The following is a 23428-nucleotide window of genomic DNA, read 5'->3' on the forward strand; positions in this document are numbered from 1 at the left end:
TCTTATTTATTTTTGACATTATCAATAATATCAAAAATAAATAAGAAAGATCAAAATAAATATATAATAAAATGTAAAAATAAATAAATAAATAAATAATAATAATAATAAATCTGGTAAAATCTTACTAAACCAGTCCTTAAATGAGCTTAAGGTGTAAAACGTTTTATTAAATGTGCAAAAACATAAAATCTATAAATTGCATTTTATAAGTAAATAAATGTAATTTTACTACAAAATTTGTATATTTATAATAAAAATATATTTGAGATATTTATAATCAGTACAGAATATTGTACATATGCAGATAATTTTATTCTTTGTCTTTTAGTATATTTAAATAATTACTTTTACTTTAATATTACTTTTATATTTCTAATTCAAATTACGTTTTTATATATGCAAATATATAGGAGAATACAGTACATGGACCATAAAAAACATGTATTTGCATAATCAATAAATAAAATATACAAATAAATGTTTTACTATACTATTATATTTATAATAAAAATATTATATAGTTATAAATGTATGTTATAAATGTACATGTACTATAAAAAAGAAAATATATAAGCATTAAATATGCATTATTTTTTATTTTTCTATTACATTATTATATATTTAAATACATAAATGCATATTAGACATAACATAAAATACTTATTTGCATATTAAGCGAATAATTAATAATTTTACCATTCCTTTTTATAATTGTAAAAAAAATCCTTTTTATATTTAAAATGGAGCATATAATATAGCACTCATACTATAAAATAATAAACATTTATTTGCATATTTAATAAATACATGTAATATGTATTTACACAATATCTCCTTTAAAGTGTATGTAGTATTTTATGCTCCGTGTTGGGAAGGTTACTTTGGAAATGTAACAGGTTACAGATTACAACATAAAATACTTATTTGCATATTAAGCGAATAATTAATAATTTTACCATTCCTTTTTATAATTGTAAAAAAAAATCCTTTTTATATTTAAAATGGAGCATATAATATAGCACTCATACTATAAAATAATAAACATTTATTTGCATATTTAATAAATACATGTAATATGTATTTACACAATCTCTCCTTTAAAGTGTATGTAGTATTTTATGCTCCGTGTTGGGAAGGTTACTTTGGAAATGTAACAGGTTACAGATTACCTATCTAAAACGTAATAAGTAGTGCAACTATTTCAATTACTTTATTAAAGTAATGCAACTTTTCTAAATTTCTAATGTTTTCAACTGTTAATCATTTTTAAACATGTAAAGCAGGGAGGGTTAACCTTACAGAACTCAACACTGATTACCATCACTTTTTCATAAGTAACTAATTTAATTACATTTTTTCTCAATAACTGTAACTGATTACAATTACATTTATTTTGTAATTAAATTACGTAATTTAGTTACATGTAACTAGTTATTTCCCAACACGGTTTATACTTGTATAGTATATATTATATACATTGTTTTTTATATATGCTGCAAATATATACATTTTAATTTTAGAAATGTATACCTTGCTTTATTATACATTAAACTTATAGACAAATAAAAAAAATATATATATTTATTTGCATAGACAATTGAAGAATCCAGTTAAAGAAAATCAACATCTGTCAGCCAATCAGAATCACAAATGTAAAATACATCACGGTATAATGAGCTTCAATCATCCAAAACCCTTCAAACCCCCCGCCTCAAACATCTGCACAGTATACCTTGCTTTATTATACATTAAACTTATAGACAAATAAAAAAATATATATATAATTTATTTGCATAGACAATTGAAGAATCCAGTTAAAGAAAATCAACATCTGTCAGCCAATCAGAATCACAAATGTAAAATACATCACGGTATAATGAGCTTCAATCATCCAAAACCCTTCAAACCCCCCGCCTCAAACGTCTGCACAACCTGCAAATGAAATGAAAAATCCCTCGGCGTAAGAGCACACGTACAATTAAACACTCCATTATTACCCTACCATTATACAGTATGGAGTCCTGTAATGTTTCCAGAGCACCAGAACAGAGTCCACAGAGAGCGAGCCAAACCCCACATTCAGTGTAACAGCATCTCTGACAGAGACTGGATGAGGTCTGCTCTCTCTCTCATTAGGTTCAGATGTGGGAGCCGGGGCCCGTCAGGGTGGAGCGGGACACAGAGCTTCATTCACGAGCGTCCCGTCTGACTCACTAATATACACTTACTGCACTGCATGATCATCAACCCTGAACTCTAAAAATACACCCTGAGAGGGGAACAAACCTTTGGAGGAACCGTTTGGTTTCATAAAAATGCTGCAGAGGATATGCATCTACTTTAATGCGCTTTAATAACTTAATTCTATTTCCAGCCGTTGCCATTTCTATTCATAGCAGAGTTTTTAGAATTAGGAAATATCAAGAGCCCAATTCCAACTTTGCACAGTTTCGAGTGTTTTTTTTTTTAAGCACATAATGGATGTTTTGGATAAATGCTTGTGAAATGTTCTGAAATATAAGCATTAAGCATAAGCTGTTTTCCTCTGGCTCAAAAATAAAGAAAGTACGAGTATACAATATAGCACAAAACTAGTCATAAGTCAATGGGGGATATTTGTAGCAATAGCCAACAATACATAGTATGGGTCAAAATGATTGATTTTTCTTTTTTGCCAAAAATCATTAGGATATTAAGTAAAGATCATGTTCCATGAAGACATTTTGTAGATTTCCTAGAGTAAATATATCAAAACTTCATTTTTGATTAGTAATATGCATTGCTAAGGACTTCATTTGGACAATTTTAAAGGCGATTTTCTTTAATAAATAAATATGCAAATAAATGTAATTCTGTTAATTAATTTTATAAATGAATAAAAATTACATTTTATATTATATATAAATGTATATAATGACAATACATATAGCACATAGAACATAAAACATAAAACAATACAATTTATTTGCACATTTAATAAATAGAATATGCAAAGAAATGTAAATTCACTCTTAATGCTTATATATTTATACTAAAAAACAGCATTTTTATATTTATAATATATAAATGTATATAATACGAGTATATACTATAAAATATATACTCACATATATATATATTCTTCCATCTTTATTCATAGTAGAGCTTTTAGGATTAGTAAATTGATTCAACATTTCTTGCGCAATTTTTAAAGCACATAATGGTTTTATAAAGCTCTTTAATTTGCTTGTGAAATGTCCTGAAATGACATCTTGCGCTGTAAATGTCAAACTATCTGTTCAAAAGCACAAACATGTTCTCCTGTGGGTCTTGTTTGGGTTTAAGGCACATGCGGCTGATTTCCCGAGGTCACGCTCATCCAAACCTGCCCAGCCCAATCGCTTTCAATCCAACATGATCACCAGCATCCTAGGGGAACACTAAAGCTACCGGCCGTACAAAACCACTAAACCGTTAATTACAGAGGGAAGAAAAACAGAGATGATATCCCACTGAACCACATTCAAAAGAGAAGCCACTCTTCAGGGCTGCATAGTTTTGTGGATTTTTCGGATTGATTCTAATAATAACTAGATTGAAAAAGTTTGTAGACACACTTTAAGTTGGCTTGAAAAAGCCTAGCCAGAAAGTTTTAAAAAGTTTTAAAAGCTTGCAGTCTGAAGGTTTTCAGTTTGAAGTAGTTTGAAATGTAAAAGTTTTAAAAATTAAAGTTTGAATGTTTTAGGTATAAAGCATATTGCTAGGGTACCTGGGGTGGTTGATAGGGTGCTTCTATCATGACTAACATGTTTCTAACATGTTTTAGCATGATTAGCATGTTACCAGAATGTTGCTAACATGATTAGCATGTTGTTAGCATAATTACCATGTTATTAGCATGTTTCTAGGATGATTATCATGTTACTAGCATGTTGCTATCATGATTAACAAGTTACTAACATGTTTCTAGCACGACTAGCATGTTGCTAACATGATTAGCATGTTACTTGCCAGATTAACTAGTTATTAGCATGTTTCTATCATGACTAGCATGTTGTTAACATGGTTAGCATGTTATTAGCATGTTTCTAGCATGCTGCTAGTATGTTTTTAACGTGATTTAACATTGTAAATCCAGCTAAAAACAAGGTAAAACCAGCGGATTCAAAAAACCACTAGAGACCAGTTAAAATTGGCTAAAACCAGCTGATTTAGCAAAAAACCAGCTAAAAACCAGTTAAAAACAGCTAAAAACAGCTGAACCAGTCAAAAACCAGCTAACAAGAGACAATAAGCTAATAAGAAACAATGCAATAATGCCACATGAGTCAACAATGCTCTCGCTGTTCGGTTTTGAACAGTAAAATTCAACAAATTGTGAAAACAAGCCTGTGAAATCAGCAGCATGATAATGTTTATGCTAGTATGTTTTTAACGTGATTTAACATTGTAAATCCAGCTAAAAACAAGGTAAAACCAGCGGATTCAAAAAACCACTAGAGACCAGTTAAAATTGGCTAAAACCAGCTGATTTAGCAAAAAGCCAGCTAAAAACCAGTTAAAAACAGCTAAAAACAGCTGAACCAGTCAAAAACCAGCTAACAAGAGACAATAAGCTAATAAGAAACAATAATGCAATAATGCCACATGAGTCAACAATGCTCTCGCTGTTCGGTTTTGAACAGTAAAATTCAACAAATTGTGAAAACAAGCCTGTGAAATCAGCAGCATGATAACGTTTTACTACACGGGAAAATCAATTAAAGTCAACTTCTGTTAAACTGAATTGCTGCACGTTTGGAAAAGCTGTTTCAGAGAAAAGGAATTTGGTGTTTTACAAGGATTCAAATGTTCAGTGACGCACAGATTTCCAAGTCCACAACGAAAGCACGCAGAGAACGGACAAAAACTACAGCAGGAACCAGGGTTACTATCCTGTTTACTTTTGTTACTCAAAATAAAATAAACCTGCACTGAAATAAATAAATACAATTTTTCATTTTCGTTTAATGTGACTTGATGCTCTAATAAAACTATCTAGACATGTTAAAAAACAAAAACTAACAAAAATGACAAACTAAAAATATAAGATAAAATAAAATAAAAACTAATTCTAAATATCTTAATGATACTAGAATAACACTAGCCAAAAGTAAACCGAAAATAATTTATTTTGTTACCTTAGAAATCTAAAACAAAGTCATGCAAAAAATTTGCATTCATTTAGCCCTAATATTTAAGTGTGAGCTTGTCTGTCGAATTCACAAGCACTGATTGCAAAAACCCATCTAACAATCTTAGGACATAAAACCTAAAAATATGACATTTTATATAATACAAATGTATATAATATGAGAATAAATTTAGTACATATACCATAAAATAATTAATAAAATATTTGTTTATTTAATACATAAAATATGCAAATAAATGTAATTTTACTATTAATTGTATATAAAAATATAACTTTTTATACACTTCTTATATATAAATGTATAACATGAGTATAGTACATGCACTATAAAGAGAAAATATTTATTTGCATATTAAATAAATATGCAAAGGTAATCACTACAAATCTTTATATTGTTACGTTACTTCTGAGTTACATTTTAAATCTGGGCACGGCATGCTTGTTTATTTCTATTATAAGTTCTTGTTTTAAAAATGTAAAAGCCCTTTCACAACAAAAGTGAAATGAATGTGCCTCAGGCTGAAGAAAATGTAAATTCATGTCTGTACAGTAGAGGGTGCAGCTCAAACAAATTGAAGAATGTGACACAGGAGAAGAAAGTTCAACGCTATTCAACAATAACAATAAATAGAATGAAAAGTTTGTAGACACACTTTAAGTTGGCTTGAAAAAGCCTAGCCAGAAAGTTTTAAAAAGTTTTAAAAGCTTGCAGTCTGAAGGTTTTCAGTTTGAAGTAGTTTGAAATGTAAAAGTTTTAAAAATTAAAGTTTGAATGTTTTAGGTATAAAGCATATTGCTAGGGTACCTGGGGTGGTTGATAGGGTGCTTCTATCATGACTAACATGTTTCTAACATGTTTTAGCATGATTAGCATGTTACCAGAATGTTGCTAACATGATTAGCATGTTGTTAGCATAATTACCATGTTATTAGCATGTTTCTAGGATGATTATCATGTTACTAGCATGTTGCTATCATGATTAACAAGTTACTAACATGTTTCTAGCACGACTAGCATGTTGCTAACATGATTAGCATGTTACTTGCCAGATTAACTAGTTATTAGCATGTTTCTATCATGACTAGCATGTTGTTAACATGGTTAGCATGTTATTAGCATGTTTCTAGCATGCTGCTAGTATGTTTTTAACGTGATTTAACATTGTAAATCCAGCTAAAAACAAGGTAAAACCAGCGGATTCAAAAAACCACTAGAGACCAGTTAAAATTGGCTAAAACCAGCTGATTTAGCAAAAAACCAGCTAAAAACCAGTTAAAAACAGCTAAAAACAGCTGAACCAGTCAAAAACCAGCTAACAAGAGACAATAAGCTAATAAGAAACAATGCAATAATGCCACATGAGTCAACAATGCTCTCGCTGTTCGGTTTTGAACAGTAAAATTCAACAAATTGTGAAAACAAGCCTGTGAAATCAGCAGCATGATAACGTTTTACTACACGGGAAAATCAATTAAAGTCAACTTCTGTTAAACTGAATTGCTGCACGTTTGGAAAAGCTGTTTCAGAGAAAAGGAATTTGGTGTTTTACAAGGATTCAAATGTTCAGTGACGCACAGATTTCCAAGTCCACAACGAAAGCACGCAGAGAACGGACAAAAACTACAGCAGGAACCAGGGTTACTATCCTGTTTACTTTTGTTACTCAAAATAAAATAAACCTGCACTGAAATAAATAAATACAATTTTTCATTTAATGTGACTTGATGCTCTAATAAAACTATCTAGACATGTTAAAAAACAAAAACTAACAAAAATGACAAACTCAAAATATAAGATAAAATAAAATAAAAACTAATTCTAAATATCTTAATGATACTAGAATAACACTAGCCAAAAGTAAACCGAAAATAATTTATTTTGTTACCTTAGAAATCTAAAACAAAGTCATGCAAAAAATTTGCATTCATTTAGCCCTAATATTTATGTGTGAGCTTGTCTGTCGAATTCACAAGCACTGATTGCAAAAACCCATCTAACAATCTTAGGACATAAAACCTAAAAATATGACATTTTATATAATACAAATGTATATAATATGAGAATAAATTTAGTACATATACCATAAAAGAATGAATAAAATATTTGTTTATTTCATACACAAAATATGCAAATAAATGTAATTTTACTATTAATTGTATATAAAAATATAACTTTTTATACACTTCTTATATATAAATGTATAACATGAGTATAGTACATGCACTATAAAGAGAAAATATTTATTGCATATTAAATAAATATGCAAAGGTAATCACTACAAATCTTTATATTTGTAATAAAGTATATTTGCTCATATATTATATATATATATATATGTGTGTGTGTGTGTGTGTGTGTGTGTGTGTGTGTGTGTGTGTGTGTAGTGGTATATATGGTTTATGAGGACACAAATGTGTCCCCGTAAAACAAAAGGCTGAAAAAAAACATACAAAACTCTGTTTTATGAAATTCAAAAATTGCCAGTAGTTTTCTGTGAGAGGTAGGTTTAGGGGTAGGGCGATAGAAAATACAGTTTGTACAGTATAAAAATCATTACGCTTATGGAGAGTCCCCGTAAACCACAACTGGAAGTGTGTGTGTGTGTGTGTGAGAAGCCTAAAAAAGCAATCAAATTAAAACAAAGGGCTGGAAATGAAGCCTGACCATAATGGTGCGACAGGTCATATATAACAAAGCTGGCAGCATCACACACGCCACAAACGAGCACGCTGGTGAACTGTGGCTACATTTACACGCATTTTATAGCGTGTAAAAGCCCTGCAGAATCTCATAACTACATGCAATTACAAGCGCATGAGGCAATGCACACGTCTGAGACCCCAAAACACAGCGCTAATTCACTTCACAGTTATGAGCACAAAGCACTAATAAACTATTCCATTTCCTTCCACCGACAGCACATTTAAGCAATTGTCATCTCAGAAAGAGGATGCTGGGTAATGTATGCATGTAATTGCATGAAGTACCTGGGCCGATATTGACGGTGAAGGGGCTCTTAGGGATGGCGATGCCTCCGAATGTAATGTTGATGGTGTGAGGGCCGGCCTGCATGGGTTTGTAGGTGCAGCGGAAGACGCTTTCACCCTTGTCTTCCATGATGGCCTCCACGGTGTTTTTATTACCCAGAGGGTCTTTGATGACAGCCGTCACATCACCCACTCCGGCACCTGATTAACACAGAGAGTACAGCGGCATCAAGACTTGTTTTTGTCAAGGAAGTGAGCTCAAATTCAAGTTTGCATGGTCAGACCTGCGGTGTAGATGTCGAAGAAGGTGGGTTTGTTGGCGATGTTGCCCAGCGGCTCCAGTCCGGGTCCTTTAGCCGTGACTTTAGTGGCGTCTCCCTGGGCTTTGTCCACAACTACCTCAAACGGGCTCTTTATGATTTGCTGTCCAGCGAAAAGCACAGTGACCTGTGGAGTGAACATAAAACACCATGAGCCTATATTTCACAGAATAATGCATGGAAACAGAGTCGTTCTGTGTTCTTCTGTGTTCATACATAATAAACTTAATTGTGTAAAAACAAACTATTATAACAACTAGGGAGGCCTGAAAATGACGTAAAATAATTTAAAGTAATACAAAAAATGAAAAAAGCCAAAACAACTTTTAATGCATCCACAACGGTTCCTGATTTCTTTGCAGGACAAGGATTCCCAGTCTAGAAAAACCTGGACATATTTAAAAGTGAGATTTTTAGACCTGGAAATGTCATGTGAATTAATACAATTTTAAATAAATAAATACATATTCACAATTAATTTTTATATTTATAATAAAAATATTGGATTGTTATATGTTTAATAATATATAAATGTATATAATGAGTACAGAATATAGTATCTTATAAAAGTATCTTTATAATAGCTTATAAAAAGAATATTTTTATTCGCATATTAAATATGCAAATGTAATTTACAATTTTTATATTTGAATTTATTTGACAGACTAGATCAAATACAAATGTATATGTATTATATATAATATATATAAATAAATAAACTGTATGTAACTAAATAACTAATGTAACACATTAACTAGTAAATTTTTAACATTACAATTTTAAACAAAGCTTTATGTTATTATATATTACAATTATGAATTATGGTTTGTTTGACAAATAGAAAGGTCAGCATTTCTATGAAATTGAAATGTTCTGTAACTTTATAAATGACTTTACAGTCACTTTTGATCAACTTAGTGTTCTTTCTGAATAAGAGTATTAATTTCTTCGCCAATATTGTTTATTCGAGAACATTTTGTGAATAAAAACCACAAAGATCTGGAAAAAGCACGGGGCCTTTGAATATTGCTGTAAATAACAGGGGCCTTTGAGTCAAACGTGTTGAGAAGCACTGCTGCAGACGGATCATTTCATCCTGACCTTGTGCGGTCCCATGACCTGAGGGATGTACGTCACGCTGTAGGTCTTTTTGCCTTCATTGAGCACAGGTCTGACCTCCTCTCTGCGGCCCTCTGGGTCTTCAACATAGACAGTGACCTGGCCTTGACCCGCGCTGAAGGTGTCCACTGTGAACACGGCCGGACGCATCACCCGGTTCCCAGTCGGCTCGATGCCTGGTGAACAAAAAATCATTCAGGACTTTACTCTGGAAAACAGGTGAATCACGAAACAAGTTTATTTCAGCTAATGAGAAGCGGTTTCTGTTCTAATTACAACCTTTAATGGATCCGACAGAGCTGTTAAAACAAAAATGACATGCTTCAACAGTCCTAAGATAGCATTTCCTTCACACTGTGCCATTAACATCTCCAGCAAACTCACATAACACTCATTGTGAAATATATATTTACTGCACTGCTGCATGTTTAGATGTCTGCTATTGATTACATAAGCATACAGTATATAAAACAGATTCACAAATGCACGAAAAAAAAACAACAACACTAAACTTCAAAATCTAAGCAATAAATCAATTTGGACGCCTTTAAAGGCCCCTTTTAAGTGTTGCATTAATGACCTTTAAAACAAACTTTCATTAAAAATATTTTTTATAAATAATTTTAAGCTATTCAATTTTATAATCATAAGACATGCAAATTTATGTAAAGGTCTATAAATATGTTTTTGATCAATATAAATGCATTTTCATTTTATGTATTCACATATTTGGAGATTTTATTTAATTACTGCATGCGTCATGATTGGTGGATATTATATTATCTGATTTATACCAGCTTCCTCACTGGTTGATTGCAAATTAATTCTAAATAAATATTTTTAATAAATAATCAATTTATTTAAATTATAATAAATAATACACCTAAACGAATTAAAATACGTTTCACATTTTGTTTGCATTTAAATTCAAATCTTTCCCCATTTATAGTCTTTCAGCCCTTGAAGGCCTGTGGGCTGAAACATAAAAAAAACATAAAAAGTGGTCATGAATTTATGATGTGGATTTGATTCATGAATCCTCTACTTGTGCACAGCTAATGTTGTATAATTTATGCATACACAAAGAAACAGAAACAGTAGATATCGTCAGATGTTGGATAAAAACCGCAGTGGTCGATAAACCTGCAAACGTAATAGTCTAAAAATACTCCTTTTAGTTTATAGTTTGAGGCAAACTGCACAAAACCACACGATCCCTCTGAGCTTTTCCAAACACTGATTCAATTCACCACTGAAAACGACAGTCCTCGACGTGTGATTTAGGAAACAAGGGTGACTGTGTCGTTGTTTTATTTGTAGTGCTTTCAGAGAGGACATAATCACTTAATGGAAAAATAACACTAATGTGACATTTTCATTATTTGTCGTAAATTATACGGCCGTTCAAAAACAGAGGTGAAGATTTCCTAAGACTGACGACGCCGCAGCCAAAACCTTGCAGCTCATTTTAGTAAATGTGGTCACAGAAAATGTGTCGAGGTCACCTCTGGTGTGAGAATCATAACTCTTAAACTCATTAGCCAGCGGTTTTACAGCTTTAGTCAAATTTACAACAAGAAGCACATTTTCACTCCATCCATCAGTCCTGAGCATAACAGGAGCCGCTGTATTCACGCGGTACTAACTTACACTACCAGTCAAAAGCTTAAAATAAGCACGATTTTAAAGTGCTGTTGTTTTTTTTAAGTGTTATTGAAAGATGCGCTGCTCCAAATTTTTGTGAAAACTGTGATACAATACTATTCAAACAATTAAGGTAGAATTTTTAAAAACAAATACTTTAGGACACATTCAATTGATCAAAATTGACAGTAAAGGCATTTATAATGTTACAAAAGATTTCAATTTTCTGTTCTTTTGACCTTTCTATACAAATAACGCAGATTTTTCACAAAAGCATTAATCAGCAAAAACGGTTTAATAGCAATAATCATATCTGAGCAGCAAATCAGCATATTAGAATGATTTCTGAAAGATCGTGTGGAGTAATGATGCTGAAAATTCACAGGAATAAATTACATTTCAAAATATTACAACAGAAAAAAGTTATTTTAAATTGTAATATGATTGTTTTCCCTCCATTTTGATCAATACAGGCTTGGTGAGCAGTTGACACTCAAAAAACATAAATTTCTTAATTATTCCAAACTTTTGAGCGGTAGTGAAACTCAAGCTCAAAAGAGAGTACGAGACATCAGATCACAGCAGAGGAAACCCCTTATCTTAATCTCATCACACCGCATTAACAAATCTGTGACATGTCAAGTATCTGAGAAAGTCTGCCCATAACGCTCCATGTGCTCCTGACGAGGGTTCATGAGAATCACAATATCCCGAAACTCTGGTATGATAGCAATTAGGCATGGGACGATAACCGGTTTCAGGGTATACCGCGGTTTGGAAAAGTCACGGTTTCAAAACCACTAAAATTTCCCGTTATACCGTTCCTGCGGTAAGTGCAGGACTCCCTCAGTTGTGTGCAGTGAAGAGCATAAGGAGTCACACGACCCCTCCCCCTGAGCCCCTCCGGTTGCTGCGAGCAGTCAGTGAGAGTCACCTGTGTGTGGGATGGCCGAAGGAGATGAATCAATGGGACTCTTTCCCCCGTCGAAAAAGATGAAGTCTGTCGTATAGGAATTTTTCAGGTAACGTTGGCTTGCTACTGAGGCAGATAACATGGCTAATTAACTAGCTAACGTCAACTAGTTTCCTCGCATGACAACACACTGCCTTTAATACGGATCATTTCTTAACACAGCATCATTAAAGGGGTCATATGATGTGCCTCACGTTACTTCACAGAGTGAGGAATAGCAGTCTAAAGTACGTACTGTAGCCTACTTTTCTGCGATTCAGTACAATAATTAAATTTAGCTGGTATCACGTCTATACTTTTAAGCCTCCTGCCATTGTTTACATCGGTTCAAAATCACGCATTTAAAAACAAAACAAAAAAAAAACCTTGCCACTGTTTGAGTGTTGTACGGAGAGACCGCACATGTGTGTGTGTGTGTGTGTGTGTGTGTGTGACACTCGCGCTCTCTCTTTCCTTATGTGTGTATGTGCACACATCCTTGTACCTCACCGCTCCAAACTTAATCCGGGAAAGGTGAACATTCCTGCATCATAACTTGAACTGAAAGATGAATGTGTAGAAAGCAAGCATGTCTCCAAAAACCTTGTTGAGCTGCAGGTTTATGCATGCATTTTTTATTAAAAATTCCAAACTTAATCCGGGAAAGGTGAACATTCCTGCATCATAACTTGAACTGAAAGATGAATGTGTAGAAAGCAAGCATGTCTCCAAAAACCTTGTTGAGCTGCAGGTTTATGCATGCATTTTTTATTAAAAATTTTATTATATTTTTTACAGAAATTGTTTTGATTATATTTTTGATTATTGAGCTGCAGGTTTAGGCTCACTTAAGTGACTGCATTTAATTAAGAAGAATTTAATTATTTATTCTAATTATTTAGCCTGACATGTTTACTGTTCCAAAATGTTCTATATGTTTCTTAAAAATAAAATGTATTCAGTGGGAAAAAAAGTTGATTTTTTTTACCCAGACATTTAAAAATAACATTTTAGAGCTGTAATCGTAATACCGTGATATTTTTATCTAAGGTTTTCATACCGTCAGAATCTCATACCGGCCCATGCCTAACAGCAATCTTTGTGTGTGTGGCCGCTCAGACGGATCTCACCGTTTGGGTGCTTCTATGTAAACAACAACACTAGTGCACGTTTGTAAGGTGACGAAGCTGGCTCACCTGGGCCGTACGCGCGCGCCTTCTTCGGGTTGAGTTTGGGTTTGAGAGGAGCTCCGGGCTTCAGTTTGGATTTGGGGAACTGAGACAGATACGTCATGACTGACTGCTCGTCCACACTGGGGTCAATGATCTCCTCTGGAGCAATCACCTGCAAACACAGACTAAACATGAGTAGTGTGCAACAACAACAAAAAATCACCTGGTTTAACGTGCAGCTAATTTATTTCGGACAACATTTGGCTTGAAGTCTCAGGCTGGACTACCCGTTTATCCAAACCAATGTTATTTTAGTATCATTGGTGCGCTATTATAGTTAAGATTTTCAATTAGGATTTACTTCTATATTTTATTCTCGTTTTAATAATTTTGTTCCTTTTTTAATAACTTAAATAACTTTTTTATAATACATTTCAAACAATTTTTAATGCATTTTTATTTATTAATTTTTACTTAAATTTATTAATTGTATAATTATTTTAAATTCATTTAAAAAGGTTAAAAGATTAAATACAGTTTATTTATAAGTAAATACAAAATGTTGGCTTTAGAAAACACCACTAATGATACAAATGTAGCAGAATTGTAAATGTGATGGGAACAAAGCACAGCTTGTATAACAGTGTATATAATGACCCACAGTATTAGCAAACACTGACTAGACTAATAAATAGATAAATGGGGTGGAGTATCATGTTTGTAAATGACTCCGCTTTTAATCCTCATCTTCACTGAATACACATCAATCGATCAGGAATATGATTCACTGCAAACCAATCCCTGACAACTGATCTTATATCACAGGTAATAAAATGTTATTAAAAAAGGAATCGCATTATCTTGCACACTTGTTCCTGAAGAAAACAAACAATTAAGATGAAGATTTGTGCTCAGTTATGGCAAATGAGCACTCCGTAGTGAACTCAGAAGATTAGACAATTGAACACTTGAAATGAGTCTGTTTTGGAGAAAGCACATGTTTGCAGGAGGAATCGCAGCTGTCAGTGATTAACACTGCAGAAATCATCCCGCGGTCTGTTCGCTGGACCGACCGAATGCTCCCTCATGTTCACACTATCAGTCGTCTAACTTTAGCACACAGACAAAGATCAAGAGCAAATCTGACACGAAAATAAACTAATGCAGCTTGAACTTACAGTTGGATATATTATATAAAATTCATTCATTGAAAAGAAGTACATTTAAAATGTGCTTTATATATTTATAGTTCATTGTTTGATTGATCCATTTATTTACATATTTTAATGCATTTTAAAGAATGCATTATATTTTTATCAATACATATTTATAATTTTAGAATTGTTTTTTATTTTAATATTTTTTTATAATTTTACTATGTACAAAAATAAATAAATATTTATATATCGTTAATAATTAATTTATTAAATAAACAAACAAATGTAAATAACCCAATAAACTGTCAGTTTGTTTCCCTCCAAAAACAAAACCAAAAATCAGCACAAGCAAACAGAAGGTCATCCGGGCTAGTCACTGTTTTAGGAGGTCATTTGAGGAGAAGCTACAAAACACAGGGAAGTCCCAAGGAAAATCCAGCCTGAACAGGCTTGGAAGGACACATGCAGAATAATACTACAAGCATTTCCCTACATGACAGGAAATCTGAGATGCTCACTTTAAAACTCTTGAGCCGAGCGCTTGGAAACACACCAGCACATTTGACGATTTGTTAGTTAATCTTGCAATTCCATTAGTCTCAGAAACTCTCATTCCAACCAGATGAATCCAATGAGGATCAACCCAAACAGATGGCTAAAAAGCCTGATTACGAAGGTGTCCAAAATTTTGTCCAAACACTGACATAATCCAATTATGAGAATACACAACCGATCATCGGCACAATACGCCCTGACATGAGTCAGTACTATCAGAGCAAACATGCACTTACAGTACTAGAACAAACCGTGAAGATCTAGAGCACATCAGATGAAAAGAAAAGAGAAAGAGAATTTACTGAGAAAGTAGGGATGCTCCGATACACCACTTTTTCCAGTACTCGCCCGATAACGATACTTTTGGTACTTGCCGATACATTTACATATATGCATTTAGCAGACGCTTTTACCCAAAGCGACTTACAGTGCATTCAGGATAGACTTTTTTTTTAACAGTACAGCCTAGCGCATTTACACTAACTGATAGTTTCACTGTCCATAAAGTTTCACACCATAAAGTCATGTATGGTTAAGGTTGAAAATAAAATGTTGTTTATAGTAAATGCTCCTATAAATGTTGTTTTATATTTACGATTTAGTTTTAATCCAAATGATGCATCTGCTAAGTGAGCGAACATCAAAGATCAAGCATCTCTCTCTCGCTCTCTCTCAAAGTTTGTGTGTATATAAATGAGATTAAAATAAAGTACAAAAGGTGAATATAGTTGTGTAAAAAACTAATGAAAGGTGAATATGAATTTGTAAAAATAAAATACAATTAAAAATTCTATATTTTAAAATACATATTTAAAAACATAGTACAAATCGTAAAGAAAGATACAACATGAGGAAAAAGTGAATTTATCAAGTTAAAAAAAGGTGAATATAAAATTGAAAACAAATATATATAAAATTGAAAACATGTATATAAATATAATAAAAATATTTTTAATAATATAAGTTGTGTCTTTATATTGATTATTAAAGTAAATAGTGCAAACCATAAAGACAGTATCACACACACAAAAGGAGAGAGTGAGTTTACCAAGATAACAAGCAACAGTTGAAGCCAAGATCACACAGACTGTCCCTGACCACATACAGACGATACAGAGGATCACATACAAAATAATACATGACCCTGCAATAAAGGCCCGTTCAGTAATGCTTCAGAACAAGGAGAAATTATAAAAAACATGCTTAAAAATCCTGCTCTAATTCCTCTTGAATGCATTTGCAAAGTTTGAAGCATAAGCATGGGTCAAGACTGACTTAGCAAAGGTTAGAAATGTCCTGAGCTTTATTATGGAGATCTCCTTGGGAACCGGCCTGGAGAAAATCAACAAACACTTATGAAAGTCAAGAAGCATGATGTGAGCAGCTGGAGCCACCGTCACCAAACATGACGTGATCCTGAAGAGCAAATCAGATTCTCTACACGGAGAATCAAATTAACTGCGTTTAATCAAACGGCCGCATTCATAACAGGCCATAAACACCTTGAGTCATGCCATTACAATTTATACTGCTCTTTTTCTGATATAAATGTGGACTCAGAAAGGTTGAGTTTACCAAGATAACAAGCAACAGTTGAAGCCAAGATCACACAGACTGTCCCTGACCACATACAGACGATACAGAGGATCACATACAAAATAATACATGACCCTGCAATAAAGGCCCGTTCAGTAATGCTTCAGAACAAGGAGCAATTATAAAAAACATGCTTAAAAATCCTGCTCTAATTCCTCTTGAATGCATTTGCAAAGTTTGAAGCATAAGCATGGGTCAAGACTGACTTAGCAAAGGTTAGAAATGTCCTGAGCTTTATTATTGAGATCTCCTTGGGAACCGGCCTGGAAAAAAGCAACAAACACTTATGAAAGTCAAGAAGCATGATGTGAGCAGCTGGAGCCACCGTCACCAAACATGACGTGATCCTGAAGAGCAAATCAGATTCTCTACACGGAGAATCAAATTAACTGCGTTTAATCAAACGGCCGCATTCATAACAGGCCATAAACACCTTGAGTCATGCCATTACAATTTATACTGCTCTTTTTCTGATATAAATGTGGACTCAGAAAGGTTAGAAAGAAAGTTTTCAGTCACATGAGCTGAATCTTAAAAGCCATTAATGATTAACATTGAAAGATCAAACTAAACTTATTGAGAAAAAAAAACATGTTCTGCTTATATTTTAATCCAAAGATCACAAGAAAAAGAAAATTATGTTTTAACACAAAGGAAATTAAGAACTTTAAGATATTTAAAAGTTTTAGCATTATGACATTTTCATAAAGATTACATCCCTGATACTCATTACTATAATAACTGTTGTTGTTGTTGTTATTAAATTAGTATTTTATTGCATTTAAAAATACAGTATGAGTTTACCAAGATAACAAGCAACAGTTGAAGCCAAGATCACACAGACTGTCCCTGACCACATACAGACGATACAGAGGATCACATACAAAATAATACATGACCCTGCAATAAAGGCCCGTTCAGTAATGCTTCAGAACAAGGAGAAATTATAAAAAACATGCTTAAAAATCCTGCTCTAATTCCTCTTGAATGCATTTGCAAAGTTTGAAGCATAAGCATGGGTCAAGACTGACTTAGCAAAGGTTAGAAATGTCCTGAGCTTTATTATTGAGATCTCCTTGGGAACCGGCCTGGAAAAAATCAACAAACACTTATGAAAGTCAAGAAGCATGATGTGAGCAGCTGGAGCCACCGTCACCAAACATGACGTGATCCTGAAGAGCAAATCAGATTCTCTACACGGAGAATCAAATTAACTGCGTTTAATCAAACGGCCGCATTCATAACAGGCCATAAACACCTTGAGTCATGCCATTACAATTTATACTGCTCTTTTTCTGATATAAATGTGGACTCAGAAAGGTTAGAACGAAAGTTTTCAGTCACATGAGCTGAATCTTAAAAGCCATTAATGATTAACATTGAAAGATCAAACTAAACTTATTGAGAAAAAAAAAACATGTTCTGCTTATATTTTAATCCAAAGATCACAAGAAAAAGAAAATTATGTTTTTAACACAAAGGAAATTAAGAACTTTAAGATATTTAAAAGTTTTAGCATTATGACATTTTCATAACGATTACATCCCTGATACTCATTACTATAATAACTGTTGTTGTTGTTATTAAATTAGTATTTTATTGCATTTAAAAATACAGTATTACATTATTATTAAAAACATTATCATTAAAAACTTTTTAATTTTAAAACAATGAATTCTTTATTATCATAGCATTCATAAGTGCAATGCAAAATAATTGTTTTTGAAGAATTTATTATTATTACATAAACTATAACAACATTCATAAGTGTAATTTTAATATTACAATACTTTAATATTGGTAACAAATAATTTAATAAAAGCCGTGGATGTAAATCACTGTTGTTGTGGTTTTGTTTAGTGCAATGCTATAAATGCTGTGTCATGGTAGCATTTGTCATATTACCATTAACTTATGATTTATGCCAACTTAAAAAAAAAATTTGTACAGTGATTTACAGTTAAACACTTAAAATGAATCTAATAAGAATCATAAAACAATGGAAACTGCAAGAGACAGTGTGCATAATTGTTATGAAAATAATGTTATGATGTCCTGTTGATTTGTGGGCTGAAATGCGACCATGCGAAACAATTAAAACAAGAAAATAGAGTAGTCTTCCTCATCCTGACTGACAAACTTAAGAGGGTGAGGACGTAACCCAGTGGCACACCATACAAAATGAGAAAACAAAGAGGTTAAAAACCATTTTGCACAGTTGTAACCTTCTGTAAATCATTGCTCCATGATTTCATTGCTTCCCCGGGCTGGCGAGATTAGGTGAGAAAAAGAGGCAGCAGATTATGATGTCCTGTTGATTTGTGGGCTGAAATGCGACCATGCGAAACAATTAAAACAAGAAAATAGAGTAGTCTTCCTCATCCTGACTGACAAACTTAAGAGGGTGAGGACGTAACCCAGCGGCACACCATACGAAATGAGAAAACAAAGAGGTTAAAAACCATTTTGCACAGTTGTAACCTTCTGTAAATCATTGCTCCATGATTTCATTGCTTCCCCGGGCTGGCGAGATTAGGTGAGAAAAAGAGGCAGCAGATTTCCTCAGGGCGGGTCTCCTGAACCCAACCAACCATTACACCAGAGACATACGGCTTCACCCGCAAACCCTCTGATCTCACTATAAATGCAGACAGAAGCGAAACCCAAGGTCTTTTCCAGTCACTTATCAACAGTTAAAACAAGACATATCAACCCGAGGGACCTTGTTAGTCGAGGTCTTCCTAGAGGCCAGCATTCAGAAAGATAAAGGAGACGTCTTGGAAAAGCCCTAAATTATTTTCCACCAGCATATATGAATTTAAGCCTTGATCAGATTCAACAAAGAGCACAGGGAGATTTATGGTTCATTGAGATTTTTCAAAAGAAGTGAGATGAGTTGAAGCTATCAAAGTTAAGCCTGGCCGTCTGACAGCGGCACATCTGGAAATGCGTTTGAGGCGAGCGGAGTTATTCCGAGACTCCACCCGTACCGCCGACATACAGATCCACATTACAGCTCTGATCCCGCAACGACTCAAACTCAACATTATGAGAGGCTTGGGAAAGGGAAAATGGTCCAGAAAGAGACAGATCAGTTTGAAGTAGATCTGAGGGGAGGATGAATCGCACAACACTTGTCCACGCAACATTACACCACAAAAACAAAACCTGGAAATAATATTTTGCATCAAGACAAACAAAGCCTATTTTTAGGAGCATTTTTCACATATTGGTAAAAAATGTATAGCCTGAATGCACTGTAAGTCGCTTTGGATAAAAGCATCAGCTAAATTCATAAATTATTATTCAATTATTATTATTATTATATACAATATTAAATATAAATAAATTATATTACCTACTGGTCAAAAGGGAAAATAAATGTTTTATGAGACCAGGGCTGGACATGGATTTAAAAAAATTATCGGTGATTACACACAACTTTTTGCAAAACCTTGGCAGATCAAAATGAACCGTATTTATACTCGTGATAGATGTATATATACATATACAGAGACTGACTGAAATTCACTGAAATGGACAGATTGAACTCATTTACAAAAAGAAATGAAAACTTACCATCCTAAACTCGTTTTTTACTCCTGTTAAACAGATTTTACAATGATTTTTAATAAAAAAAATAAAAAAATTCTGATTTTTTATTATTTTTGCTGATTTTTTAATGATAATTTTTACTCTTACATTCATTTACTCATAATTTTTACTTAATTATTATTAAGATACTTGATCTTGTGCTGCTTAACACGACACTGTCTTGCAAATGATATACTACTGTAGATCAAAAATAAAAAAGGGATCTATTGTTCCATTTATCTGCATTTCTTTGACAAATGATGGCAGTTCCTTAGAGACGCAGGTTGTTTTTGGAGAACATCAGTGTGTGCTTGTATTGTAAAGTTATGCCTGCTGGTAATTCAATAGGGGTTTCCTGCTCCATTCAGAAACTGCAGAACCACACCTGCGCCGCAGGACACGACTGAAGAGGAACCGTGAACAACACAGACATTTCATTAGATGAGACGAACACATGCCTGTTCTGTGTAATGACACACACTTCAGGGCTGTACAGACATATATGTCGCACGTGCTACGAAAAAACTGGTCTGTGCGATGAATACATTTACCACTGTAGCACGCGTGCGATACAGTTTTGAATGTTCATAAAGCCGCTTAATAGTGTGAAGTGATTTCGTTGTGCTCGTTTGTATGTGTGAGATTGATTATACTTGGTAGTTAGGGGTGTGCGATATGACGATTTTTGATCGTGGACGATTCAAATGTCTCCACGATCTGCTTTTGAAGAAATATCGCACTTATACGCAATCACAAAACTACATTATTTCCATCTGCTTAAAAGCAATACCAGTAATTCTCGTGCTGTTCTGCATGCGCTTTTTCTGAGCGCATACTCAAGAAGAGCGCTCACACTGAGAGCCTGTCAAAAAGCACCTGACTATTTGACCAAGTTGTCTTTCGCGTCTGATTGATTTTGCATCTAATACCGTCAAAAACACACAAGGATTACATATAAACACAGTTGGTTATGTCTGAAATGAAAGTAAACAGTTGAGAGAGAAACGCGTGAAGCTCTTAAAGGGACAGTAGCTACTAAACATGCTGCCGACTGTCATTAAAGGGATAGTTCACCCAAAAAATTTTATTTCTGTCATTATTTACTCACATTTTGTCCCAAACCTGTATTAATTTTTTTCTTGTGCTGAACACAAAAAAATATATTTTGAAGAATGTGAGTAACCAAACAGTAGCTGGTCCACACTGACTTTTACAGTAGGAAAAAAATATCATGGAAGTTAGTGTGGACCAGCAACTGCTTGGTTACCCACATTCTTCAAAAATAACTTATGTTCAACAGACGAAATAAATTAATTCAGGTTTAAAACAACTTGAGTAAATGGTATAAAAATGAAACACTATTGAAAGACAGATGATCTTTTAATGTTAATAAAACAACAAAACACAGAAAAAAAATCACTCACTGCTCTTGACTGATGAATTTATCAGTCAGTTGCTTTAAAAAAAAAAAAAAGTATAATTTATGTATATAGTTTTATTTTAATATTTGTTCATTCAATTTCTTGAATGCTACTGATAAATACTGTACCTGAAAAAGGTTTTATTTTCTAATAACAAAGATAAAATAATGACAAATATTTTTATCTTGGCTAACTTTGCCTAAATGTCTACCATTGTTTTTTTATTTTATATTTTGTTAAGGTGTAAGAGGTGCTATGTTTCTGCACTCTTTCATTTTTAGCAAATTAAGAAAACTTTGTCTCAAAAGTTTTTGTGCTCTGTATGGAACATCGGTGCCTGCTTAAGTGATGAACTCCATTACTTGTGTTTGTTTTCAGACGTTTTATACTTGTGCTACAACTTTTTGGCCTGTGCTACAAAACTTTCAACCTCTGTAGCACCAGTGCTATGTGGAAAAAAAAGTTAACGTACAGCCCTGCACTTGACACTTCACATCCTCGTGACGCACTTCAACACAGATAACTGATTCAGTCGATGTGTTCAAACCAATCACAGGACAGAGAGGCTGAGGGACAACTTCAAATCATCTGCATCTGTCTGTATTGTGTTAAAGAAAACTCAAAGAAACAACCCAGAGCTCATAAAGAGCCTCAATGGTTCCGTCAAGTGTTCCCACTAAAACGCTTATAAAACATCTGATTTACAAGCTCCAAACAGATCTCAGGAAGAGCGCCACAGCTCCAGAAAATGCACAACTTCAATGTAGTGAGTTTAACGTTTTTATGAGAATACATATACCATGAGACCATATACTACGATACCATGCTTTTGCAATGAAATGCACGAAAGGACAGATCTTAAAGGAATAGTTCAGTCAGAAATTAATTTGTTGACACTCAGGCCATCCAAGATACATCATAGGGCTGGGCGATTTTCCCAATTTAATCGATTAATTCGAATTTATTGTTTTGCCACGATTTTATTTTTTAGAAATCGAGGAATCACAATTTTGAATAGAAATATTACCAAATGTTAGAATTAGACACTTTGACAATATGCCGATGTTAACAGTAAAGAGAAAAGAACAATTCAACCGCATGTCGGCGCACATGATTAACCGCTCACGTGAGACGCGCGCCGTAAAGGACCATAAATATAGCGCTAAGCACCATTCACAGAATGCGCTTTTGTGTTGACAAAGATGCGACGCAGGCAGTGGAATAGGTAAAACATGCAAGAAGGTGGGAGTGAACTTCTTTTAACTTGAGCGCAGTGTTTTTAGAATGGCGTTTCATGCATGAGACACTGCAAGAGACGCGAGCGCAACAGTCTAACATCCATGTTTACACAGAAAAAACAACGTAAAAGCAGCGCAATCTAATAAAAAACCTGTAAAGAACTACTACTGTATGTCTGATATTTCATGTTTGCATCATGGTGACATCAGGCTGAAAACTGCTGCTGTTTTTAAAGGGGTCATATGATGCTGCTAAAAAGAACATTATTTTGTGTATTTGGTGTAATGAAATGTGTTTATGCGGTTTACGGTTAAAAAAAAATTTCCACATACTGTACATTGTTTCTCCTCTATGCCCCGCCTTTCTGAAACGCGTCGATTTTTACAAAGCTCATCGGTCTGAAAAGCGAGGTGTGCTGTGATTGGCCAGCTATCCAGTGCATTGTGATTGGCCGAATACCTCAAGCGTGTGACGGAAATGTTACGCCCCTCACCA

At 33.7% G+C, this 23428-nt stretch overlaps 1 protein-coding gene across 1 annotated transcript in view; it reads right to left on the reverse strand.

The window, feature by feature from the left end:
* The window catches only part of LOC107597201 (filamin-B-like), a 67554-nt gene that overhangs the window by 5951 nt on the left and 38175 nt on the right, over positions 1–23428 (reverse strand). The window contains exons 5-8 of the mRNA XM_016288156.1: positions 13396–13543; positions 9586–9779; positions 8449–8611; positions 8165–8365 (exon numbers count right to left, since the gene is read on the reverse strand). Of these exons, the coding sequence (XP_016143642.1) occupies positions 8165–8365; positions 8449–8611; positions 9586–9779; positions 13396–13543 (706 nt within the window). The remainder of the gene's footprint in view (positions 1–8164; positions 8366–8448; positions 8612–9585; positions 9780–13395; positions 13544–23428) is intronic.

This window comes from Sinocyclocheilus grahami, unplaced genomic scaffold (assembly GCF_001515645.1).
Source record: "Sinocyclocheilus grahami isolate Dianchi unplaced genomic scaffold, SAMN03320097.WGS_v1.1 scaffold229.1, whole genome shotgun sequence".
Classification (NCBI taxonomy): domain Eukaryota; kingdom Metazoa; phylum Chordata; class Actinopteri; order Cypriniformes; family Cyprinidae; genus Sinocyclocheilus; species Sinocyclocheilus grahami.